Raw genomic sequence first — 27,795 nt, forward strand, 5'->3', positions numbered from 1 at the left:
TTATCAGAACTCTTAAGAACAAGTTCTCTTACCCACTGTTCCTCCAGTGTTCCATACCAGATATGCTAACCATTTCCAGAGTAGGGATTAGGGAACTGTAGGCATGTAGAATAAAAAATTACAATATTCCTTAAGTAAAATACAGCACCTTCTCTCCTAGTTAAGCTTTCTTCTCGTTGTTGGTTTTGTTTTCTAGTTTCAAGACAGTTTGAACAATTTTTGCCAGTGTAATCGTTGTGTAGTGTAGAAGTGGTGGTTCGGAGGTCCTTCCCTCACCATTTTCTTAAAAAAAAAAAAAAATTTTTTTTTTTTCTTATGGTATAATCAGTGTACAATGTAATGTAAGTTTCTGGTTATGACATATTGATTCAGAATTTTTAAAAGGTTATTCTTGTAGCTTATTTATTGTACACCTAAGTAGTTTGTACCTCTTAATCCTCCTGCTGTATCTTGCCTATTCCCTTTTTGCTCTCTCCACAGGTAACCTCTAGTTTGTTCTCTGCATCTGTGAGTCTGCTTCTTCTTTGTTTTATTCACTAGTTTTAATTCTAGATTCAACATATAAATGACACTTACGTTTTTCTCTGATTCATTTCACTTAGCATAAGTTCATCAGTATTGCAGACGGCAAAATTTCATTCATTTTTAGGTCTGAATAGTATTTCATTCAGAGAAGGCAATGGCAACCCACTCCAGTACTCTTGCCTGGAAAATCCCATGGATGGAAGGGCCTGGTGGGCTGCAGTCCATGGGTTTGCTAGGAGTCGGACACGACTGAGCGACTTCAGTTTATTTTTTCACTTTCATGCGTTGGGGAGGGAAATGGCAACCCACCCCAGTGTTAGGAAATGGAAACCCACTCCAGTGTTCTTGCCTGGAGAATCCCAGAGATGGGGGAGCCTGGTGGGCTGCTGTCTATGGGGTCGCACAGAGTTGGACACGACTGAAGTGGCTTAGCAGCAGCAGCAGTATTTCATTGTGTATGTATGTGTCACATCTTCTTTATCCACTCATTTGTTGATGGATACTAGGGTTGCTTCAGTATCCTGGCAGCTGTCCATAATGCTATGAAGATTGAGGTGCATGTATATTTTTGAATTCATGTTTTTAGTTTTTTCGAATATATACTCAGGATTTGAATTCTTGATTCATATGAATCGTATAGTTTGTCGAGAAACATCCAGACCATTTCGTACAGTGGCTGCACCCGTTTACATGCCCACCAACAATGTAAGAGAGGTTCCTTTTCTGTACATTCATTATTTGTGAACTTTCTGATGATAGTATTCTGGCAGGTGTGATGGAATATTTCACTGTGGTTTTGATTTTCATTTCCTTTTCGGTGGTGCTGAGCATCTTTTCATGTTATCTGTTTGCCATCTTTAGGAAATTGTATATTCATGTCTTCTGGCCATCTTTTGCTGGGTTGTTTTACCACAACTAATAAGTGTGGCCAGACAGTTGAGACTCCTGAAGCCATCCGTTGATCATTTCAGCTGATGTTGTGAAGAGATTTTCTTCTGTCTTTTATTAGTGAATGACTCCCATTGGGGTGATAACTACCTGTAGTGTAGCCATAAGCCAGGAATCAACTGCTCCTGCAGTGAGTTTCATCAGGAAACCAAAGTAACATCATTTTGGAGAGCATTTTGTATTTTTCTGATAGTCCCTTGGCTTCCTGATGAAACAGTTGATAATCTCTTATGATGTTTCCTAATGTGGAAGAGTTTTTCTATAGGAATGTAAGTTCATTACTGGCTTGCATCTGAGAATGGGCACACATGGTACCTTTGGGAACAAAGTATGGATTGTGATTGTCGAGGTTCCTAAAGTGAAACTTACATTCATGTTTTCCAGTGGGCACAGATTTAAAGTGATTTGCAGTATGGCTCCCTAGCTAACTGTTAACCCTAGGATTTGCAGGTGACTAACTGATTCACATCCTTCTTATTTAAAGACCTACCTAAGGCTACATAGTCCAACTTATCCTGTCTATGTCTGACACCAGCTGGATGGTGTTTGTCTATCCTTGAAATGACTTAGCAGTGTCTAGAGAAGTGAGGGTCAGGGAGATATAAGGTGATGATGATAAGCATTTTGTTTAGGAAATACAGGATCTAGGATTTTCACTGCTCTTTCCATTTGAGTGATAGATTGTCATCTGAGCAATCTGGCTGGAAGGGAGAGTCACCACTCTTAATTCCAAAATTTAGGAGAGCTACACAAAAGTACATCTTTTTTTGTGATGAAGACTTTGGGGGCAGTTTTTAAATGCATTGGATGGTTAATGTTAGATTTGTTAATAAAGTCTATATTCCCAGTAGCTATCATTTCAGTTTTTGTCCAGTTGTTTACCTACTCATGACAGTTTCTTTTCCCACAAAGGCTAGGTACTAGAGGAGGGGACTTTTGTAAACCTTGCAGAGATCCATTATGTCCTCCTCTTTGACTTGCGTAGGTCACCATAGGGAGATTCCTTAGGCAGTGTACTTGATAGTGGTCATTATCCATTTGATTCACAGGTACACAACCGTTTTAGTCTCGCAAGACAGTCCAGTAGCTGCAACCAAGTATGAATCAGTTTGGGTAGAGTATGCCACTTGAGCTCACATGATTATGCTGTTGGGAGAAAGAAAGAAGCAGCAGCCTAAAAGTAACAAAGATTCTTTGAATTTCTTTCACACTCAGTGCTGATTTTTTAAAAGCAGATTTATGTAACTTAGCACCTCTTTTGTCCCAATCAGTGGCTCAGCTTGCTTTCCACAGTGTAAGATAAATGTTAGGGAGTTAACATCAGAATTTGCATCAATTTTTGAGAAGGAATCCTAATGCCCTGTAATTCCAGATGCCTATGGATGACAGGGAGTGTGGATGAAATGGCAGAGGTACCTTGACTATCACCCCATGTTGGTGGCTTTTGTGCTAAAATGTGTACCAGTTTTGTTTCAGGAATGGGGACTCCTTCCAGAGCCTGCAAGTGGGCTCTTGTCTAATGCTTGGAAATGAATTGTCCGAGGAGACACACATTCTGACAAAGCAAGAGATTTTACTGGGAAGGGGAGTCTGGGCAGAAAGCAGTAGGGTAAGGGAACCCAGGAGAACTGCTCTGCCACATGGCTTGCAGTGTCTGATTTTATGGTAATGGGATTAGTTTTTGGGTTGTCTTTGGCCAGTCATTCTGACTCAGAGTCCTGGTACTCAGCAAAAATAGATGCCAGAAACAAGGACTCTCGGAGGTGGTCAGACATGTGGGGTCTCCTTTTGACCTTTTCCCAAATTCTTCCATTGGTGGTGGCTTATAGTTGCATGTTCCTTATCAGGACCGTCTGTTGTAAAATAACTCATGCAAATGATTACTCTGGTGCCTAGCCAGAGTGGGTGGTTTCAGTTGGTGTGCTTAACAGTGTCAGACTGCAGATTATCTAAGAGTCTAACCACGTAACTGTTCATGGGGTTGTCAGTACTTTGGCCACCTGATGCAAAAAACTGACTGATTGGAAAGGACATGATGCTGGGAAAGATAGATAGCAGGAGGAGAAGGGGACGACAGAGGATAAGATGGTTGGATGGCATCACCAACTTGATGGGCATGAGTTTGAGCAAGCTTGGGAGTTGGTGATGGACAGGGAAGCCTGGCATCGGGCAGTCCTTAGGGTCGGAGAGTTGGACATGACTGAGCGGACCACATGACAGATCATTTTAAAGGTTGTAGTGATGTAACCAAAGTCAAGTAATTGGTGTGGCACATCAATCCCATGACCCGAAAAGAACTATGGGTCACCCATGACCAATAGATCTAAGGAGCCTTAAAAGTTGGATGCATTTAAGAATTTCAGAATAAAGGGAATCAAGGCCCTGTGTGTCATGGCTTTCCCAGTCTGGAGACAAGTGGGTCAGCTTTTTGTGTGTATCACAATTCTAACAGGCAGAGGGAGCCTTTGCATTAGGAACAAATCCTTTACTTGGTGCACATAGCCACACTCAGTACAGACTACAGGCCAGCCAGCAATCATAGCCATTTGGGCAGTGCAGTCTTGATCAGTAGTTTTGTTTTAGTCAGCATAAACATCTATGTGAGTAATCCACGTGATTCTTTTAGTAGCTGTGATTTATTACTCCAGTTTGTGGTAACCAAAAATGGAGTTCTTTTATATGCCTGTTCAGGTATTCCCCAGAGAAGGCAGTGGCACCCCAGTCCAGTACTTTTGCCTAGAAAAATCCCATGGACAGAGGGGCCTGGTGGGCTGCAGTCCATGGGGTCATGAAGAGTCGGACACGACTGAGTGACTTCACTTTCACTTTTCACTTTCATGCTTTGGAGAAGGAAATGGCAACCCACTCCAGTGTTCTTGCCTGGAGAATCCCAGGGACAGGGAAGCCTGGTGGGCCGCCGTCTATGGGGTCACACAGAGTTGGACACGACTGAAGCGACTTAGCAGCAGTAGCAGCAGGTATTCCCAGTGAATTTAAGGTTCTTGGCTCATTGCAAAAAGAGTTTGGAGACAAGACATGGAGGTTAAAAAAGTAAAATGAGAATTTATTTAAGCAGAAGTATGCTCTCAGAGCACTTTTCCACTAACTCAGCAGGTAAAGAAACCACCTGGCAATGCAGGAGACTTAAGAGATTCAGGTTTGATCCCTGGGTTGGGAAGATCCCTGGAGGCAACCCACTCCAGTATTCTTGCCTAAAAAATCTCAGGGATGAAGGAGCCTGGTGGGCTATAGTCCATAGTGTTGCAAAGAGTTGAATATGACTGAAGCAGCATAGAAGGCATGCTCTTGGAGGGAGACTAGGCAGATAGGTGAGGAAGTGTTACTCTGGGTTTCTTCAGCAAGTCAGCTATGACGAGCATACAAATGAAGGTGCAGAATATTCACAGGGGAAGGAGGAGTTTGAGGGTCTGTATTCCCTGATTTTCAACTCAGCTCCAGTTTCCTGAGGGGGAGGAGGGATTGTTGTCTGTATTTAGCTTATATCAGAAGTGTCATGGAGTTGGTGTGTGATGAGTGCTTCTTTTCTGCAAGGCTGATTTTATTGTAGTGAAAGCATTATGAGCAACATGTTACATTTGAATGCAGGAGATTCCTGCCATTTCCCAACCTTTCTTTGCTATTGGGACACTTACCATCTAAACTGTATGATTTCCTGTCAGTCTGGACATTCTTGCTTTTTTCTGACCATGGACCCCTGCTTCATTTGTAATGGATATAGGTATAGGCATTTGTACTGGTCTTAGATATATAAGCAACATCTAGTCAGCTTGAAGCTGATTGGTCGAGCTTCCTTGATGGACTGTGAACCCTGCCTCAAGCCTCTTCAGTTGAATTCAGAAACTTCTTATCCCTGCAGAACTCAATGGGACAGTGAGTGATTTGAGTAGCTGTTTCCAAAGAGCCATAAAATTTTGAGTTGGGTTGCTCTTTTCTCCATAGTGCCCCAGCTTACTTGGATGGGTTTCATGTAGGGGTTGGAGAGAATCTGTCCCTGACCCTAGGCACCTTTCTGTGCAAGATAGCTAAAGTCAAGAGTATTGCAGGAAGAGAGACCCGTTCTTAGGGCCTGAGGGTGGGCTCTTGTCTGATACTTAGAAATGTATTGTCTGAGGAGAAACTCTTGCTGACAAAGCAAGAGACTTTATTGGTTTGGGGCACCCAGATGGAGAGCAACAGGTAAGGGATCCCAGGAGTACCATGTGGGTCGCAGTCTCAGGTTTTATGGTGATGGGGTTAGTTTCCAGTTTGTCTTTGGCCAGTTATTCTGACTCAGAATCCTTCCTGGTGGTGCACACATTGCTGAGCCAAAATGGCTGCCAGCAGAGAATCTGGGAGGTGGTAGGAAATGTGACGTCTTTTTTTGATCTTTCTCGAACTGTTCTGGTTAGTGATGGCTTATTATTCCCTGTTTGTTACCAGAACGTCCTGTCATAAAATAACTAGTGTAAATGGTTTCTATGGTGCCTGACCAGGGTGGGTGGTATCAGTCAGTGTGCTTCGTTTAAGAAAGGGACACCCAGGTACCCAGGGAGAAATCAGTGGATGTGAAGAAAGATAGTTTCACATCAGTACACAAGACATGTTTGCTCTTGTACTTTTGGGCAGCTTAGAGTACTCAGCCAGGGTCTTTATAGTTTGGCCTTAGCCTTTTCTTCTGCTTGAAGGTCAGACTGAAGGCCAAGCAGAGATAGTAAGGTAACTCTAACGTGGGACCTGTGAAATACCTATGTTCATCTCCTTTCCCAGCTTTTCTCTGTGCAGATTTTCCTGTCTTGTTGCTTTTTCCTGGTCTTTGTCTCATTCGCAGGCTGCTGAGGTCAGTACTTGGGCCTTGCTGTCCCCCAAAGCTTCCCTAGTGTTGATATTTTAAGAAGTAGGGCCCCAAAAGTGGGCTCTTGTGTAAACACTTGGGAAAGAATTGTCTGAGGACACATGTGCTGACAAAGCAAGAGACTCCTGGAAAAGTGCACTGGGGCAGAGAACCTAGAAGAACTGTTGAGCCATTTGGCTTGTGGCTCACAGTCTTAGGTTTTATGGTGATGGGATTAGTTTCTGGGTTGTCTTTGGCCAATCATTCTGACTCAGAGTCCTTCCTGGTGGCACATGCATTGCGCAGCACACGCATCCAGCCAAGATGGATGCTAACCAGAGGGATTCTGGGAAGTGGTCGGACATGTGGTATTCTCTTTTGATCTTTTCTGGACTCTTCTGGTTGGTGGTGGCTTATTAGTTAGGTGTTCTTTGCCAGGACCTTCTGTCCTAAAATAGCTCATGCAAATGGTTACTAGGGAGACTGGCCAGGATGGGTGATTTCAGTCAGCGTGCATCTCCTAACATTGAGATTATGCTTCCAAGGGGTAAACAGAGGCAGACACCTATACAGGTTTCTTAGGGAACTGCCTGAAAGGTTGAAAGAGACCACATCCTACGAAAATAATGTCTGCATTGTTCCCACTGGCACTGGTAGCATCACTGAGAGCATGGGCTGCTGTTCTTATAGTCACTGCTGACCACGAATATGGAGAATGGCAGAGAGAACTTTAAAATTACATGGTGATCTCCAACTTTTATGTACTAATAAGTAAGCCTTCCATTTGGGTTGTTAATTTAATTTTCTTCTGTAGGCTTTTAGGAGATTCCAGAGTTCTGCAGAAGTTGATTCTGATATATTCTGCCAGCATATTTATTACTTAGAAGGTCAGAGCTTAGGATTTTTTTCTGTTCCGCGATTACAGTAGTCCCTTCTTCTCCCTTTTTCTCCTTTGATTCTAACAAGCACTGTCTTTTTGTAAACCACTGTGAAAGGGGGTAAAAAACTGTTAAGATCATCTGCCAATTGATTGTACCATGTACACAAAGTAAAAACTACATTTAAACATGGGCAAAGCAGGGAATTCTCTGGTCGTCCAGTAGTTAAAATTGCACAGTTCCACTGCAGGGGGCTTTGATCCTTGATGCATTGGGAAGCTAAGATACAGCATACCACTTGGTGCAGCTGGAAAAAAAAAAAAAAACTACGTTTGAGTCCACTCTTAAGAAAATGAGCAAAGTGGGGTGGAAAACAGTGGTGTGCAGCCTTGTTTTCCTCTCTTGATTACATTTGGTTTAACTCCTTCCTCCATATTTTTTTTTTTTTTTTCTGCTCTTTTCCTCTAGCTTATGGAGAATCACAATGGAAGAATCTAGAATTTGCCGAGTAGGAGTAAAACCAGATATGTTGCATCACTGTCAATCAAATGATATTCCTCAGTATAATGACTCAAATTATGGTAGCACATCTAACAAGCATTCAGTGGAAGAGGATGAAAGCAGTAACATTACAACAAAGAGCAGGGATTTACTGAGCCCAGTGTACTGCACACAAGAGTCAAGAGAGGAACCTCCAGGGCCAGGAGCTGGAACAGATCCCTCTGGTGGTCAACAAGATTCAGAGTGCCACAGAAACAAAGAAAAAATCTTAGGTAATAATTTCTGCTCAGGAGTTGAACATTTTCACATGGTGCTTGTTAAACTTATATTTTCTGCAGCACTAGTAATGGTGGAACATGACCAGTTTTGAGATGGATGTTTAGCTAATACACTTAGTTTCTTTGGCCAGGTCAGTGTGCTTCACTCCGACAATTACATGCAGGAGGTGAAAATAGCAGAGTAGAAAGCACAATTCTGGATGCCTTTGTTCGTTCTCTCTAAAGATTGTTTTCCCGAAAAAATATTTGTGGCCAGTTTGAAAGAAGTAGTATTTGATTTGCCTTGTTGCTTAATTATTCAAAGTAATGTAATAATTACTATGAAAGTTGTATATTGGTCAACTTATTAGAGAATATCCACTAAAACTTGGAAATGATATGTTATTTTGCAGCTTAGAAAGTGCATTACTAGTTTTAGGGTTTGTCCTATAACTGCTCAATTTGACAGTTAGGATTAACAATGTGATATGTTAAATTTCATGAATGAAATCTGAAGCCCTTACTTCATCTTACTGGTTGCTCTTCAATTTTTCATTCCTGTTGTACCTAATATTTACCTTTTAATGATTTGTGCATAACATTATAATTTGAAATTCTCTTTCTTAATCCACCTTCTAATATTTTTGAAGACTTTAAAATTTATATGAATATGCAGAGTATTTATAATTCCTTGAAAACAAGACAGATATCTGCAGAATCAATGATCCTAACACTTGTGCATAAAATACAACTTCAGATAGAAATCATTTAAATAGTTTAAAATTTAAATTATTCATAAATGTGAATTATACGTTACTGTTATGTGTGCACATTGAAACAGTTCCTTTTTTTTTTAATTTTATCTTGAACTGAAGGGAAAAAGCTTTCAGTACTAAAATCTTACCTGAATAAGATAGTCAGCTTTTTGAAGTTATCTATTCTTCCTCTCTCCTACCCCTATACTAGTCTGTAAAGTATATGAAATATCAACTTTAGATTAAATACTAAAGAATTAGATGAATGCCATTCTCTTTGAGGAAATGCTTTACATACAAGGCTGAACAGTTTAGAAAATAAAAAGTTTTCTATCCTCAGGGTAAGAAATAGAATATTATTTCTAACTTTAAAGCATCATTTGGCTCCACCTATCTTAGTCACCTGTTTCCTCTGCTAAAGTTGTTAAGGCACTTTTGAAGAATTCTCGTTTTTGCTGTTTAAGTGATTAGTATCTAAGAGGTAGCAGTGTTGGTAAGTATAGAAATGTGGATGATGGTGAGGCTAATACTTCATTTTGAAAATAGCATCTTTAGTAGGTGAATCTTTGTCTCTATTTATAGCCTTAAGTTATAAATATAAGTTTTATGTAGAATTTACAGACTGAATTAATGTCATCCTTCTGCTACCTTTTTTCTTTTATAAATCATTAGGAAAAGAAGTGTTGTTATTGATGCAAGCCTTAAACACTCTTTCAACTCCAGAGGAGAAGCTGGCAGCTCTGTGTAAGAAATATGCTGATCTTGTGAGTATTAAGGGAGTGAGGCCCATATATAGCATAGCAAAATGTATGTATTTGCTTGATAAACTTTGAAAATGTAGTTTTGATATGGTTTTATGTTTAAAACTATATTATAGAATTGAGGGGAAGAATAAAATTTCTTGGGAGTTATGCTGATTGTATTATGATATACAATTTAGAATATTATAATGCTTTTTGAGATGTATCCTGAAAGTCAGTCAGCCTTGGCATTTCCAGACTAGCTTTTTTTGTTTGTATGTGTAATGCCTCTCAGTTGAAATAGACTAGTTTTTTTTGGTTAAATTCAGGAATTCTAGACACAGAAGGAATGTTAAAGATAAAGGCTTTTGTCATTTTGATTGAATTTTTTAGTTACATGACATTACTACATTTTAAGAAATATTTACTGAGAATCTACTGTTTGCTAGGTTGTGTTCCTTTTTCTTTCTTCCAAAGAAGTTCACTCATGGGGTGTTTCTTCTAATTACGTTTTTTCAACTAGCACTCTTTTCCTAGAATTATGGAAGCACTCTCAACATGGAAGCCTTGGTAGCCTCTTAAAATTTAAGAATGAAAAAGGCCTAGAACCTTTTAAGAATAGTAGTGAGACATTTTTGAAATAGTTGGTTCTAATGTAAATGCTAAAATTATTGCATTTTTGAAGCACTTAGTGAATTATCACTGATAAACTATGCATTTTAATCTGTCATTACAACCAACTATTCCGTATCATCCTGTGTTTTGTCAGTAAGGACAGAGCTGAAACAAATCTTGTTACTGTGTATTTAAGTGCCACATCTGTATTTGATTTAGCAGCCTGACACCCTCTGATAATGTGAGAAGTGGAAATGTCCAGGAATCAAAGAATATGAAGTGCTGTCCAAACCAAAGATTCTGGCAGTCACTGTTGTTGCATTGCTGGCCTCAGAAGGAAAGTTTCCATTGGATATCAAAATCTTATGGTACAGTGAATGATAGAAGTCAAGAAAGAAATGGTAGAAGAATAAGCCAGGGACGAAGGGAAAAAAAAGAAAACAGCAGGAATAGTTTATGTTGACTTACTGATGTGACAGCAGCAGCCAGCCATGAAAGGATTAGGGACGAAAGAGCAAATTGAGTAGCATAGTGAGCTAGGCCAGTCCTTCTTAACATCACACACGTCACCCAGGTATCTTGTCAAATTCTCAGTGCTGAGTTAATAGATGTAAAAGACATTTTACTGTAGATTTTAAGTGGAGATGGAGAAGATCATTAAGATAGATTGCATTCTAACAGGTTCCCAGTTGGTGGTCAATCAAGTTATTTATTTATGTAGATATTTTCTGGAAGTGGAAGGATATGGCAAGTAAGAGTTACTGCATTAATTTGCAGAAGTGACACATTGGAGACTTGTCCAAGGAATATCTTCTCTATGATGTTGTTTTATACTTGTGGAGATCAGTAGTTCTTATGAATAATAAAAAGTAAATATATTTTGGGTTTAAAAATATGTTCAAAAGCTGCTTCTTAAAAAACTTATTTTCTAAGTACTTGAACCACCTTTGGAATATAACATCATTGTCCCATTGAGGGATAGGAGAGGCTGAGTCAAACTCTATCCCCACAGTGGTGAGCTACAAGCAAAGGGGAACTAGAAAAGCTGGATCTAGGGTTTGAACCCAACATCATCAGTACCTAGCTTTTAAACCTGAGAGAATAACCCCAAAATCAGAGTTTGAAAAACAACAGGGGTATTGCACTCATGTGACCCAAAGGGCTGTTGTAAACTGAGAAATGTCTCTTAAAGGGCTCCTGCACAGACTCACTCTTGCCATGGCTGAGGCCAGATGTAGGTGTTTAGAAAGCACCCTGACTTTATGTGAAAGCTATTTGTTTGCTAATCTTAGAAGGTGAGCCTGAAGAGTATGGGCTGGTTTTGATGGATACTTTTGTTAATTTTTTAATCTCTGGACATTTATCTTCAAGGGAGGGTGCCATTTTTGTACTCTATAAATCTTCCTAAAGCCAGTGGGAGGCATTTATTTTCAGGCTTTCCTTCTGTCACATTCTATAGTACCAGTGCCTATAGTACCTATACCTATACCAGTACCAGTACCTGTAGTACGTCCCGCTACCGAGGGAAACGTTTTACATGTCTGGTGCACTGGTTTTGCAGCTGCCACTCAGGGGATTCTGTCTGACCACTTGGCCTTAAAGGCTAAAGTCTTGCATTCCTGGGTCTTGCAGGACTGTAACTGACAGTTGGAAAGACAGCTCTTAGCAGCCTACCACTTGCAGGGCACTGCACAGACAGCAGACTGAAACAAACCCTTAATCTTTCCAAGAAAGAGGAAATTCTTGGAAAGTCTTGTCTTTGCTTGTCCAGGAGCTTTTTTAGCTTGAGGGCCAGGCTTCTATTGTAGCGTACCTGTGTAGTTGTTCTCAGGGAGCAGAAACTAGAAGACAGGAACTTTGCGTACTCCATCTGCTTTGCATCAGCATGCTGCTGTCTTCCACAAAGGTCCAGATCTAGTGCCTCAGTATTTTTATCCTCTGACAGGTTGCAACTACATTGCTTGGTTCTGGGGACCACACTGGTGGCCAGTGGGTCACATAGGACTGTAGTAATCACCAAAAAGTTTTTAAACAACTACTGCCTCAGAGCACAACAAGAGGTGAGGAAACAGAGTTTAGGTCTTTCTGTGAAAGAAGCTGATGAGCTTTTATTCATAGCTGTGGCCTGAGGGCATACATCTGAATAGACACACATTAAAGGCTAACTAAAACCTTTCAGAGACCTTGGTAGGCGTGTCTTTTCTTTGTGCTTTCCCTCTGATGCTCCAAAATGCTAGATTCTGTGAGGATAGAGTTCTTACGTGTGTCTGATACACTGGTTTTGTTTTTTTTTTTTTTTGGCTATTGCATGTGGAACCTCCCCCGTGAAGTCCTGGCTCTTTCCCAGGGAGGCTAGTGTACCTGGGCCCCATGGGACACCAAGAGTCAGAGGCAGCTGGCTGCTGCACCCACAGTACTGCAACAGCACACTGAAACAGGTTCCTTTTTCTGTGAAAGATGCTGTTAGCTTGTCTTAGAACTTTGGTCCAAGGGTGGACTTTTGGTTTTGCCCACCTCTAGAGACCTACAGAATTGTTCCCTGGGAAAACAGGCTGAAGAATGCTGTCGTTGCCCTCTTATCAGTGCCTCTCTACATCTTTCCAGTATCTCCAGGAAGGTGCTTATCCTCTCTTATGGAGGCCTGAGTTTTACAACTGTTACCAAGGGGACACAGGCAGATGGCCTGTCTGAGTGGCCGGCACAGCATAGCTCACCAGTGTACAGGACTGTGCATGTTTGCCTTCTTTGAAAGCTGCTGCCTTTCAGGGGTCAGACTTGCAATCAGCCTGAATTTCGGTGATGGTGAGATCTCTGCCTACCCTTTTTGGGACAGTGACTGGTCTTGCAACACACTCAACGACTGGAAACAATTTAAAGTAATCTTCTTGGACAGCAATTATCAAAGTTTGGCCAGCCTGAATGATAGGATTCATCTCCTAAAGGAGGCCACTCCTCCAAGTGGGGAGCATTGGCTGTTTTGTGTGTATGTTCACGTGTACACATGTATGTATGTATATAAGCAAACATAGACTCTAAGCAACATGAGTAGAAGAAATGTTTGTGAAACAGTAAAATAAAACCTTGGAGAAAAACATAATCAGTGATAATGGAGAATGGAGATGGGTAATCTTCCTGTAAGGGTTCAAAGTAATCATAGGAGAGATGCCCACTGAGCTCAGAGACAGGTGTGTGAACACAGTCAGAACTTCAGCAAAGACTGGAGAGATCAGAATCACATAACTGAAAACCTAAAAACACTGAGAACACACTAAAGCAATTCAGTGGCACAGTAGCTGGTATGAAAGAAAGGCCAGTGAACTCTAAGCAAGGGCTGTGGAATTCCCCCAAGCAGAGAAGCAAAGGAGAAAAAGAAAATGCAAAAAGTGGAGGCAACTTTAGGGATATGTAGGACAATATCAAGTAGATTAATGGTCTCCTTATCAGGGTCCCAAATACAGAACACTTTGGCAAAGAATGATTGTAATTTTCTTAACCTAAGAAAGGAAATGCATCCAACTCCAAAAAAACGCACAGAATTCCAAATAAGATGTATTCAAGGGAACCCGCAGCAAGACACAGTGTAATTAAAATGTCAAAAGTTAAAGACAGCAGAAGTTAAACACTTAGGGAAGCAAGAGAAAAATAACTCATAGGCAATCAGATGTTTGAGTACAAACTGTAGCTAAGAAGAGAGTGGTGCAATATAGTCAAAGTGCTGAAAGAAAAAAAATTGCAACCAAGGAATCTCTATTTGGTAGTAAAGGATTTGAGAGAAAGAAAAAGAAAAAATTTTGCATGCAAACAATTCTACAGGAGCTCAGTACCACTAAGCCAGTCTTAATAGAAATGTTAGAGGGATTTCTTTAGGTTAAAAAGAAAGAGCACTATTATAAACAGGAATACATATGAAATTAATTCTATTCAAGCATTTGAGACCAAAAATCAATAAGAAAACATCAGCCTTCAACAACATATCCAACTGCATAGATTTATCACAATTATATAGAACATTCCATGAAAGAAACAGCAGAATCACACATTCTTCTGAAGAAAGCATGGCACATTCTGGAGAAGAGAGGTTTTTTTTTTAGGCCACAAAACAAGACTTAATGAATATATAAAATTCAAATGTATCAATCAGGTTTCAGGTATAAAAGTAGGAAATCAATTACGAGAAAAAACCAAGAAAGTTCACAGATGTGTGAAATCAAAACATAGTGAACTGTCAGTGGATCAGTGAAGAAGTCAAAAGAGAAGTCTAAACAAGAACAACCAAGAGAAAATGAGAACATAACCTAAGAGATTTATGGGTGCAGCAAAAGCAGTTAAGAGGTAGGTTCTTGGTAATAAAATGCCTAACTCCAGAAATAATCTAACTTTACACCCCAAGAAACTAGACAAAGTAGACTAATGAAACCCAAAGTTGTGAAAAGAAGTAACAAAAATTGGAACAAAAACAAATTGAACAGACTCAGAAGACCATAAAAGACATGAATAAAATTAAGCTTTTATTTAAAAAAAAAAAAGATGAGCAAGTCGTCAAATCTTTGGCTAGACTCATCAAAAAAAGGAGAGGACTTGAAATCAGAAGTGATAATGGAGACAACGTAACTAACATTACAGAAATACCAAGGATTTTAAGAGCTGTTGTCTTCTGAAAACAAAAATGCTAAAACTAAAAGTTGACAACTATGTTAAATTTTACGGACTTTCTGAGGACAATACCCTGCAGGATTGTCTCTCAAGTACTGCTGAGGGACTGCTTCTAAGAGCTGTACGGGTGGAGCCAGGATGTATAGCTATGAGTTTTATAGCAAAAAACCCCTAAAAAACCCAGGTAGTTAAAACATAATAAGATTCCAGTTCGTTAGAGAAAATCATGCATCTCAAGTGAATGAATTTAGCACTTTTCTATCTTTGGGAATAGACGCGAACCTGGGCTGATTGAAATCATTCCTTTGTTAGGTACCTTAGCTATCTAGGATCACTATTCTGTGGTCTATTTCACAGTCACCTCAGGGTTCATTTTCAGAGGTGGCTGTCGTGGCTTATGACTTGATGGCTTTTGTTTACTGATTTGGCTGGCAGCATTCTTAGTCCATACCATTATAACCAGTTATGTGTTAGTAAATTGGGTAGTTTAGAGGAAATGGATAAATTCCTAGAAACGTACCAGCAAACGAATAGGATCATGAGGGAACAGAAAATTGAACATACCAAGAACTGCTGCTGCTGCTGCTGCTAAGTCGCTTCAGTTGTGTCTGATTCAGTGCGACTGTAGATGCCAGCCTACCAGGCTCCTCCATCCTTGGGGTTCTCCAGGCAAGAACGCTGGACTGGGTTGCCATTGCCTTCTCCAACCAAGAACTAGTAAGAAGATTAAATCAGTAATCAGAATACCTTCCTACAAACAAAAGTCAATGACAAAACAGCTTTATTTGTCAATTCTACCAGCCAGAGAAGATTTAATACTTGTCTTTCAAACTCTTCAAGAAAAAGTTGTAAAGGATGGAACTTTTTTTTTTAAAGCCAGGTCTGTAGATACTGATGTTTTTTGGTATATTTTTTATTGTTTTGCTTATTTGATTTTTGACTTAGTCTTCCTTGTTGTATATGGATTTTCTCTAGCTTCCACATACTCTCTAGTTGCCCTGCACAGCCTTCTCATTGCAGTGGCTCCCTGTGTTGCAGAATAGGGACTCTGGGGCAGAAGAGCTATAGTAGTGCCACATGTGGGGTCACTGCTGTTGTTGTGGAGGATGGGCTTAGTTGTCCCGAGGCATGTGGATTCCTCCTGGACAAGGGATTGATCATGTTTGCCCTGCAGGTAGATTCTTAATAACTAGAGCACTAGGGACTTCACAAGGATGGAACACTTCATAACTAATTTTCTTAACTATATTCAGAGTATATCATGAAATACCAGGCTGGATGAATCCCAAGCTGGAGTGCAGATATGCAGATGACATCACCCAAATATTAGAAAGTGAAGAGGAACTAAAGAGCCTCTTGATGAAGGTGAAAGATGACAGCGAAAAAGCTGGTTAAAACCCAGCATTCAAAAGCACAAAACTGGTGGCATCTGGTCCCATTACTTTATGGCAAATATGATGGGGAAAAAGTGGACACAGTGATAGACTTTATTTTCTTGGGTTTCAAAATAACTGCGGATGGAGACTGCAGCCATGGAATTAAAAGATGCTTGCTTCTGTGAAGAAAAGCTATGACAAATCTAGACAGCATATTAAAAAGCAGACATATTACTTTGCCAAAAAAGTCCATCTAGTCAAAGCTATGGTTTTTCCAGTAGTCATGTATGGATGTGAGAGTTGGACCACAAAGAAGGGTGAAGAATTGATGTTTGTGAACTGTGGTGTTGGAAAAGACTCTTGAGAGTCACTTGGACAGCACAGAGACCTAACCAGTCAATTGTAATCAGTCCTGAATATTCATGGAAAGCACTGATGCTGAAACTAAAGCTGCAGTACTTAGGCCAGCTGATGTAAAGAGCCGACCTACTGGAAAAGACCATGATGCTGGGAAAGATTGAATGCAGGAGGAGCAGGGAGTGCCAGAGGGTGAGATGATTGAATGGCGTCATCATCTCAGTGGATACAAGTTAGAGCAAATTACTGGAACTGGTGAAGGTCAGAGAAGCCTGCTGTGTAGCAGTCCATGGGTTTGCAAAGAGTCAGACACAACTTGGTGACTGAACAGCAAGCAGCACTGCTTTGTTGCCCAAACCTCACAAGACCACAAGAAAAACAAAACTACAAGTTGGAAATTTAGAAACTTTTCCTATACAGTAGGAGTAGATGAGGATGCACATTCTCATCACTTACTCAGAACAGTACTCAGAGTCCTAGCCAGGGGTATTAGGCAAGAAAGAGAAGCAGAATGCAGAAATATTGGAAAATAACCCCGGTAAAACTCACTATTTGCAAATGACATTATAATTAGATTGTACAGAATACACTAAAATCCACTACCATAAAACAAAAAAGGAAACCTCTTAGAACTAACTGAACAATTCAATAAGGTACTAGGTTAAAAAGTCACCTTATGAGAATGAGCTGAACTTCTTTACAGTGATAAACCATTAGCAAAAGCTATTAAGAAAATAATCCCATTTAAAGTTACATTAAGAAAAATAAAATTTCTTGGAATTAATGTAATCTAGGAAGTTATAATTTGTACATTGGAAGTTGTAAGTTACCTGACCAAAAAAAAAAATTCAAGAAAATGCTTATAAATGTAAATAATTATTTCATGCTGTTGTATTGGAAGAATTAACAAAATAGGGATACTACCCAAAACAGTCTACAGACTCATGAAAATTTCTATGAAAGTATCAATAACATTTTTTAAAATTAGTTATTTTAATTGCAGACTAACTACAATATTGTGGTTTTTGCCATACACTGACATGAATCAGTCATGGGTATACATGTGTCCCCCTGTCCTGAACCCCCTTTCCACCTCCCTCCCAATTTCATCCCTCTGGGTTGTCTAAGCACTCTAACTTTGCTGTGCTTCATGTGCTGAACTTGGATTAGTCATCTAATTCACATATACACATACATTATACATGTTTCAGTGCAATTTTCTCAAGTCATTCCACCCTCGTCTTCTCCCACAGAGTCCAAAAGGCTATTCTTTATCTCTGTGTCTCTTTTGCTGTCTCACATACAGGGTTGTCGTTACCATCTTTCTAAATTCCATATATATGTGTTAGTATACTGTATTGGTGTTTTTCTTTCTGACTTGCTTCACTCTGTATAGTAGGTTCCATTTTCATCCACCTTGTTAGAGCTGATTCAAATGTGTTCTTTTTAATAGCTGGGTAATATTCCATTGTGTATATGTACCACAGCTTTCTTATCCATTTGTCTGCCAGTGGACATCTAGGTTGCTTTCACGTCCTCGCTATTGTAAATGGTGCTGTGATGAATATTGGGGTAATGTGTCTCTTTCAGTTCTGGTTTCCTTGGTGTGTTTGCCCAGCAGTGGAATTGCTGGGTCATTTGGCTCTCTTTCCAGTTTTATAAGGAATCTCCACACTGTTGTCCATGGTAGCTGTACTAGTTTGCATTCCCACCAACAGTGTAAGAGGGTTCCCTTTTCTCCACACCCTCTCCAGCATTTATTGTTTGTAGACTTTTTGATCGCAGCTATTCTGACTGGTGTGAGATGGTACCTCACCGTGGTTTTGATTTGCATTTCTCTGATGATGAGTGATGTTGAGCATCTTTTTTATGTGTTTGTTAGCCCTCTGTATGTTTTCTTTGGATAAATGTCTATTTAGTTCTTTGGCCCAGTTTTTGATGGGGTCGTTTATTTTTCTGGCATTGAGCTGCTTATATATTTTTGTGATTATTTCTTTGTCATTTGCTTTGTTTGCTGCTCCCATTCTGAAGGCTGACTTTTCACCTTGCTTATAGTTTCTTCATTGTGTAAAAGCTGAGTTTAATTAGGTCCCATTTGTTTATTTTTGCTTTTATTTTGATTACTCTGGAAGGGGGGTCATAGAGGGTCCTGCTGTGATTTATGTCACAGTGTTTTGCCTGTGTTTTCCTCTAGGAATTTTATGGTTTCTTGTCTTAAATTGACATCTTTAATCCATTTTGATTTACTTTTTTCTGTGGTGTTAGAAAGTGTTCTAGTTTCATTGTTTTACAAATGGTTGACCAGTTTTCCCAGGACCACTTGTTAAAGATTGTCTTTTCTCCATTTTATACTCTTGCCTTCTTTGTCAAAGATAAGGTGTCCATGGGTGTGTGGATTTATCTCTGGGTTTTCTATTTTGTTCTGTTGATCTATATTTCTGTCTTTGTGCCAGTACTATGCTGTCTTGATGACTGTTGCTTTGTAGTGTAGTCTGAAGTCAGTCATGTTGATCCTACGGGTCCATTCTTCTTTCTCAGGATTGCTTTGGCTATTTGAGGATTTTTGTATTTTCATACAAATTGTGAAATTATTTGTTCTGGTTCTCTGAGAAATACCATTGGTTGCTTGATAGGGATTGCATTGAATCTATAGATTGCTGTGGTTAATATACTCAATTTCACTATATTGATTTTTCCGATTGAATCCATGTTCTTCCAAACATGGTTTATTTCTCCATCTATTTGTGGAAAGTTTGGTTTCTTTCATCAGTGTTTTATAGTTTTCTACATATAGGTCTTTTGTTTCTTTAGATAGATTTATTCCTAAGTATTTTATTCTTTACATTACAGTGGTGAATGGGATTGTTTCCTTAAGTTCTCTTTCTGTCCTCTCATGTTTATAGGAATGCAAGGGATTTCTGTGTATGAATTTTATATCTTGCAACTTTTAGGTCTAGTAATTTTCTGGTGGATTCTTTAGGGTTTTCTATGTTAGAGGATCATATCGTCTTAAAATAGTGAGAGCTTTACTTCATTTTTTCCAGTTTGGATTCCTTTATTTCTTTATGTTTTCTGATTGCTGTGGCTAAAATTTCCAAAACTGTGTTGAATAGTAGTGGTGAGAGTGGGCACCCTTTTCTTATTCCTTACTTTAGGGGAAATGCTTTCAATTTTTCACCATTGAGGGTAATGTTTGCTTGTGGGATTATCATATGTGGCTTTTATTATGTTGAGGTATATTTCTTCTATGCTTGCTTTCTGGAGAGCTTTTATCATAAATGGATACTGAAGTTTGTCAAAGGCTTTCTCTGCATCTGTTGAGATAATCATAGTTTTTACCTTTCAATTTGTTAATATGGTGTTAACACATTGATTGATGGGCAAATATTGAAGAATCCTTGCATCACTGGGATAAAGCTCACTTGGTCATGATGTATGTATGATCTTTTTAATATGTTGTTGGATTCTGTTTGCTAAAATTCTGTTGTTTGCATCTGTGATCATCAGTGATAATTGGCCTGTAGTTTTCTTTCTTTCTTTTTTCTTTTTTTTTTGTGGCATCTTTGTCTGGTTTTGCTGTTAGGGTGATTGTGGCCTCATGGAATGGAGTTTGGGAGTTTACCTTCCTTTGCCATTTTCTGTAAGAGTTTGAGTACTGTAGGGATTAGTTCTCGCAATATTTGGTAGAATTCACTTGTGAAGCCATTCTATCCTGGGCTTTTGTTTGTTGGAATTTTTTTGATTATAGTTTCGTTTTCTCTGCGTGTGATGGGTCTGTTAAGATTTCCTGTTTTTTTACCTGGTTCAGATTTGGAAGGTTATACTTCTCTAAGAATTTGTCCATTTCTTCCAAGTTGTTGATTTCACTGTTATATAGTTGCTGATAGTTGTATCTTACAGTCCTTTGTATTTCTGTGTTGTTTACAGTGTTACAGTTGTTTCCCCATGTTCATTCCTAATTCTGTTGATTTGCGTCTTCTCCCTTTTTTTCTTGATGAGTCTGGCTAATGGTTTGTCTGTTTTGTTTATCATCTCAAAAAAACCAGTGTTTAGTTTTGCTCTAGTTTCCCTGTTTCTTTGTCATTTATTTCTGTGCTAATTTTTATGATTTCTTTCCTACCCTGGAGTTCTTCATTCCTTCTTTTTCAGGTTGCTTTAGGTGTAAAGTTAGGTTATTTTTTAAATTTTTCTCTTGTTTCTTGAGGTAAGCTTGTATTGCTATGAACCTTCTCCTTAGAGTACTTTTACTGAATCCCAGAAGATTTGGCTTGTCATGTTTTCATTTTCATTTCTTTCAATGCATATTTTCATTTCTTTTTTTATTTCTTCTGTGACGTGTTGGTTATTCAGAAGTGTATTGTTTAGCCTCCATATGTTTGTATTTTTAATGGTTTTTTCTTCCTGTAGTTGACTTCTACTCTTAGAGCTTTGAGATCAGAAAAGATGCTTGAAATGATTTCAGTTTTTTTTGAATTTACCAAGGTGAGATTTATGGCCCAGGATATGATCGGGGTTCTGGAGAATGTTCCATGTGCACTTGAGGAAAAAGTGAACTTCACTGTTTTGTGGTAAAATGTCCAATGGATATCGGATAGGTCTGACTGGTCCATTGCATCATTTAAAGTTTGTGTTTCCTGGCAAATTTTCTCTTTGGTTGATCTATCCACAGATGTAAGTAGGATGTTAAAGTCTCCTGCTATTATTGTGTTATTGTTAATATCATCTTTCATACTTGTTAGCATTTGCCTTACATAGTGCAGTCCTCCTGTGTTGGTTGCATCAGTCAGTTCAGTCACTCAGTCGTGTCCGACTCTTTGTGACTCCCTGAACCACAGCATGCCAGCCTCCCTATCCATTACCAACTGCCGGAGTCTACCCAAACCCAAGTCCATTAGGTTGGTGATGCCATCCAACTGTCTCATCCTCTGTCATCCCCTTCTCCTCTTGCCCTCAATCTTTCCCAACATCAGGGTCTTTTCCAGTGAGTCAGCTCTTCACATCAGGTGGCCAAAGTATTGGAGTCTCAATTTCAACATCAGTCCAATGAACACCCAGGACTAATCTCCTTTAGGATAGACTGGTTGAATCTCCTTGGAGTCCAAGGGACTCTCAAGTCTTCTCCAACACCACAGTTTAAAAGCATCCATTCTTTGGAGCTCAGCTTTCTTTGTAGTCCAACTCTCACATCCATACATGACCACTGGAAAAACCATAACCTTAACTAGATGGACCTGTGTTGACAAAGTAATGTCTGTGCTTTTGAATATGCTATCTAGGTTGGTCATAACTTTCCTAACAAGGAGTAGTGTCTTTTAATTTCATGGCTGCAGTCACCATTTGCAGCAATGTTGGAGCTCAGAAAAATAAAGTCAGCCGCTCTTTGCATTGTTTCTCCATCTATTTCCCATGAAGTGATGGGACTGTATGCCATGATCTTAGTTTTCTGAATGTTGAGCTTTAAGTCAACTTTTTCACTCTCCTCTTTCATTTTCATCAAGTGGCTCTTTAATTCTTCTTCACTTTCTGCCATATAAGGGTGGTGTCATCTGCATATCTAAGGTTATTGATATTTCTCCCAGCAGTCTTGATTCAAGCTTGTGCTTCCTCCCGCCCAGCATTTCTCATGATGTACTCTGCATATAAGTTAAATAAGCAGGGTGACAGTATACAGCCTTAACATACTCCTTTTCCTATTTGGAACCAGTCTGTTGTTCCATGTCCAGTTCTAACTGTTGCTTCCTGACCTGCATACAGATTTCTCAAGAGGCAGGTCAGATGGTCTGGTAATCCCATCTCTTTCAGATTGTTCCACAGTTTATTGTGATCCACACAGTCACAGCCTTTGGCATAGTCAGTAAAGCAGAAATAGATGTTTTTCTGAAACTCTTCTTGCATTTTTGATGATCCAGCGGATGTGGGCAATTTGGTCTCTGGTTCTGCCTTTTCTAAAATCAGCTTGAACATTGGAAGTTCATGGTCACATATTGCTTAAGCCTGGCTTTTAGAATTTTGAGCATTACTTTACTGCTGTGTGAGATGAGTGTAATTTTGTGGTAGTTTAAACATTCTTTGATATTTCCTTTCTGTGGGATTGGAATGAAAACACCATTTCGAGTCCTTTGGCCACTGCTGAGTTTTCCAAATTTGCTGACATTTTGAGTGTAGCACTTTCACATCATCACCTGTTAGGATTTCAAAAAGCTCAACTGGAATTTCATCACCGCCACTAGCTTTGTTTGCAGTAATGCTTCCCAAGGCCCAGTTGACTTCACATTCCAAGATGTTTGGCTCTAGGTGAGTGTGAGTGATCATACCTTCATGATTACCCGGGTTGTGAAGATCATTTTTGTACAGTTCTTCTGTTATTCTTGCCACCTCTTCTTAATATCTCCTGCTTCTGTTAGGTCCATACCATTTCTGTCCTTTTTTGAGCCCGTATTTTCATGAAATGTTCCTTTGGTGTCCCCAGTTTTCTGAAGAGGTCTCTAGTCTTTCCCATTCTATTGTTTTCCACTATTTCTTTGCATTGACTGTGGAGGAAGGCTTTCTTATCTCTCCTTGATATTCTTTGGAACTCTGCATTCAAATGGGTATACCTTTCCTTTTCTCCTTTTTGCTTCTCTTCTTTTCACAGGCATTTTGTAAGGCCTCCTTAGACAGCTATTTTGCTTTTTTGCATTTCTTTTTCTTGGGGATGGTCTTGATTCCTGTCTGCTGTACATTGTCATGAATCTCCATCCGTAGTTCATCAGGAGCTGTGTCTATCAGATCTAGTCCCTTAAATCTATTTCTCACTTCCTCTGTATAGTCATAAGGGCTTTGTTTTATTTTAGGGCATAGCTGAATGGTCTAGTGGTTTTCCCACTGTCTTCAATTTCAGTCTGTTTTTGGCAATAAGGAGTTCATGATCTGAGCCACAGTCAGCTCCTGGTCTTGTTTTTGCTGAACTTGTATAGAGCTTGTATGCTGCTGCTAAGTCTCTTCAGTCGTGTCCAACTCTGTGCTATCCCATAGATGGCAGCCCACCAGGCTCCCCCATCCCTGGGATTCTCCAGGCAAGAACACTGAAGTGGGTTGCCATTTCCTTCTCCTATGCATGAAAGTGAAAGTGAAGTTGCTTAGTAGTGTCTGACTCTTAACCACTGCATGACTGCAGCCTACCAGGCTCCTCCATCCATGGGGTTTTCTAGGCAAGAGTCCTGGAGAGGGGTGCCATTGCCTTCTCCATAGAGCTTGTATAGAGCTTCTCTATCTTTGGCTGCAAAGAGCATAATCAATCTGATTCCATGTTGAGCATCTTGTGATGTCCATGTGTAGCATTTTCCTTTGTGTTTTTGGAAGAGGGTGTTTCTATGACGAGTGCATTCTCTTGGCACAACTTCATTAGCCTTTGCCCTGCCTCATTCTGTATTCCAAGGCCAAATTTGCCTGACTCGGAAATTTCTTGACTTCCTTCTTTTGCATTGCAGTCCTCTGTAATGGAAAGGACACCTTTTGGGGGTGTTAATTCTAGAAGGTGTTGTCAGTCTTCACAGAACTATTCAACTTTAGCTTCTTCAGTGTTACTGGTTGGGGCATAGACTTGGATTACCATGATATTGAATGCACATATATTTGGGTGCATATATATTTTATTTGTTATATTTTCTTGTTGGGTTGATCCTTTGATCACTATGTAGTGTCCTTCTTTATCTATTTTCAGTGGCATTTATTTCAAAATCTATTTTTTCTGATACAAGTATTGGTACTCCTGAGTTCTTTTGGTCTCCATTTTAATGAAATATCTTTTTTCCAGCCCTTCACTTACATCCTGTATGGGTCTCTTGGTTTGGGGTGGGTCTCTTGTAAATAGCATATAGAGGGATATTGTTTTTTTATCCATTCAGCCAGTCTTTGTTTTTTGTTTGGGACATTCAACCCACTTACATTTAGGGTAATTATTAATAAGCATGGTCCCGTTCCCATTTACTTTGTTGTTTCGGGTTCTAGTTTATACCCCTTTTCTATGTTTCCTGTGTAGAGAAGATTGTTTAGCATTTTTTGAAGAGCTGGTTTGGTGGTGCTGAATTCTCAGTTTTGCTTGTCTTTAAAGCTTTTGATTTCTCCTTCATATTTGCCTGCTGAGTTTTCCAAATTTGCTGGCATATTGAATGCAGCACTTTCATAGCATCATCTTTCAGGAGTTGGAATAGCTCAACTGAAATTCTGTCACCTCCAATAGCTTTGTTCGTAATGAGGCCCCCTTGACTTCACATTCCAGGATGTCTGGCTCTAGGTCAGTGATCACACCATCGTGATTATCTGGGTCGTGAAGATCTTTTTTGTACAGTTCTTCTGTGTATTCTTTTTTTTTTTTTTTTTCTTTGTATTCTTGCCATTTCTTCTTAATATCTTCTGCTTCTGTTAGATCCATACCATTTCTGTCCTTTATCAAGCCCATCTTTGCATGAAATGTTCCTTTGGTATCTCTGATTTTCTTGAAGAGATGTCTAGTCTTTCCCATTCTGTTGTTTTCCTCTATTTGTTAACATTGATTGCTGAGGAAGGCTTTCTTATCTGTTCTTGCTATTCTTTGGAACTCTGCATTCAGATGTTTATGTCTTTCCTTTTCTCCTTTGCTTTTCACTTCTCTTCTTTTCACAGCTATTTGTAAGGCCTCCCCAGACAGCCATTTTGCTTTTTTGCATTTCTTTTCCATTGGGATGGTCTTGATCCCTGTCTCCTGTACAGTGTCACAAACCTCATTCCATAGGTCATCAGGCACTCTATCAGATCTAGGCCCTTAAATCTATTTCTCACTTCCACTGTATAATCATAAGGGATTTAATTTAGGTCATACCTGAATGGTGTAATGGTTTTCCCTACTTTCTTCAATTTAAGTCTGAATTTGGCAATAAAGAGTTCATGGTCTGAGCCACAGGCAGCTCCCGGTCTTTTTTTTGCTGACTGTATAGAGCTTCTCCATCTTTGGCTGTAAAGAATATAATCAATCTGATTTCAGTGTTGACCATCTGGTGATGTCCATGTGTAGAGTCTTCTCTTGTGTTGTTGGAATAGGGTGTTTGTTATGACCAGTGCATTTTCTTGGCAAAACTCTATTAGTCTTTGCCCTGCTTCATTCCGTATTCCAAGGCCAAATTTGCTTGTTACTCCAGGTGTTTCTTGACTTCCTGCTTTTGCATTCCAGTCCCCTATAATGAAAGGACATCTTTTTTGGGTGTTAGTTCTAAAAGGTCTTGTAGGTCTTCATAGAACCGTTCAACTTCAGCTTCTTCAGCATTACTGGTTGGGGCATAGACTTGGATTACCGTGATATTGAATGGTTTCCCTTGGAAATGAACAAAGATCATTGTCTTTTTTGAGATTGCATCCAAGTACTGCATTTCGGACTCTTTTGTTGACAGTGATGGCTACTCCATTTCTTTTGAGGGATTCCTGCCCACAGTAGTAGATATAATGGTCATCTGAGTTAAATTCACCCATTCCAGTCCATTTCAGTTAGCTGATTCCTAGAATGTCAACATTCACTTTTGCCATCTCTTGTTTGACCACTTCCAATTTGCCTTGATTCATGGACCTGACATTCCAGGTTCCTGTGCAATATTGCTCTTTACAGCATTGGACCTTGCTTCTATCACCAGACACATCCACAGCTGGGTGTTGTTTTTGCTTTGGCTCCATCCCTTCATTCTTTCTGGAGTTATTTCTCTGCTGATTTCCAGTAGCATATTGGGCACCTACTGACCTGGAGAGTTTCTCTTTCAGTATCCTATCATTTTGACTTTTCATACTCTTCATGGGGTTGTCAAGGCAAGAATACTGAAGTGGTTTGCCATTCCCTTCTCCCATGGACCACATTCTGTCAGATCTCTCCACCATGACTTGCCCATCTTGGGTTGCCCCATGCGCATGGCTTAGTTTCATTGAGTTAGACAAGGCTGTGATCCTAGAATGATTAGATTGACTAGTTTTCTGTGGGTATCGTTTCATTGTGTCTGCCCTCTGATGCCCTCTTGCAACACCTACCGTCTTACTTGGGTTTCTCTTACCTTGGGCGTGGGGTATCTCTTCATGGCTGCTCCAGCAAAGCACAGCCATTGCTCCTTTGGAAAACTCAGCAGTGGCCACAGGACTGGAAAAGGTCAGTTTTCATTCCAATCTATTGGAATGAAATAGATTGGCATTACCTTCTAAAGAAAGGCAATGCCAAAAAATGCTCAAACTACTGTACAATTTCACTCATCTCACACGCTAGTAAAATAATGCTCAAAATTCTCCAAGCCAGGCTTCAACAATATGCGAACAGTGAACTTCCTGTGTTCAAGCTGGTTTTAGAAAAGGCAGAGGAACCAGAGATCAAATTGCCAACATCCGCTGGATCATGGAAAAAGCAAGAGAGTTCCAGAAAAACATGTATTTCTGCTTTATTGACTAAGCCAAAGCCTTGGACTGTGTGGATCACAATAAACTGTGGAAAATTCTTCAAGAGATGGGAATACCAGACCACCTGATCAGCCTCTTGAGAAATTTGTATGCAGGTCAGGAAGCAACAGTTAGAACTGGACATGGAACAACAGACTGGTTCCAAATAGGAAAAGGAGTACGTCAAGGCTGTTGTCACCTTGCTTATTTAACTTATATGCAGAGTACATCATGAGAAACGCTGGGCTGGAAGAAACACAAGCTGGAATCACGATTTCCAGGAGAAATATCAATAACCTCAGATATGCAGATGACACCACCCTTATGGCAGAAAGTGAAGAAGAACTAAAGAGCCTCTTGATGAAAGTGAAAGAAGAGAGTGAAAGAGTTGGCTTAAAGCTCAACATTTAACGAAGATCATGGCATCTGGTCCCATCACTTCATGAGAAATAGATGGGGAAACAGTGGAAACAGTGTCAGACTTTATTTTTCTGGGCTCCAAAATCACTGCAGCTGGTGACTGCAGCCATGAAATTAAATGACTCTTACTCCTTGGAAGGAAAGTTATGACCAACCTAGATAGCATATTGGAAAGCAGAGACATTACTTTGCCAACAAAGGTTCGTCTAGTCAAGGCTATGGTTTTTCCTGTTGTCATGTATGGATGTGAGAGTTGGACTGTGAAGAAGGCTGAGCACCGAAGAATTGATGCTTTTGAATTGTGGTGTTGGAGAAGACTCTTGAGAGTCCCTTGGACTGCAAGGAGATCCAACCAGTCCCTTCTGAAGGAGACTAGCCCTGAGATTTCTTTGGAAGGAATGATGCTAAAGCTGAAACTCCAGTACTTTGGCCACCTCATGCGAAGAGTTGACTCATTGGAAAAGACTCTGATGCTGGGAGGGATTGGGGGCAAGAGGAGTCGGGACGACAGAGGTTG

General features: G+C 39.8%; 1 protein-coding gene across 2 annotated transcripts in view; it reads left to right on the forward strand.

Moving 5' to 3' along the window:
* LOC138986888 (gamma-taxilin-like) overlaps positions 1 to 27,795 on the forward strand; it is a 103,035-nt gene that overhangs the window by 5,600 nt on the left and 69,640 nt on the right. For both annotated transcript variants that reach the window (XM_070366881.1, XM_070366884.1), the window contains exons 2-3: positions 7,651 to 7,955; positions 9,368 to 9,459. In XM_070366881.1, coding sequence (XP_070222982.1) covers positions 7,667 to 7,955; positions 9,368 to 9,459 — 381 coding nt within the window. In that variant the 5' untranslated portion in view covers positions 7,651 to 7,666. The remainder of the gene's footprint in view (positions 1 to 7,650; positions 7,956 to 9,367; positions 9,460 to 27,795) is intronic.

The sequence above is a fragment of the Bos mutus genome, unplaced genomic scaffold, assembly GCF_027580195.1.
Source record: "Bos mutus isolate GX-2022 unplaced genomic scaffold, NWIPB_WYAK_1.1 CTG229, whole genome shotgun sequence".
In the NCBI taxonomy this organism is placed as follows: Eukaryota; Metazoa; Chordata; class Mammalia; order Artiodactyla; family Bovidae; genus Bos; species Bos mutus.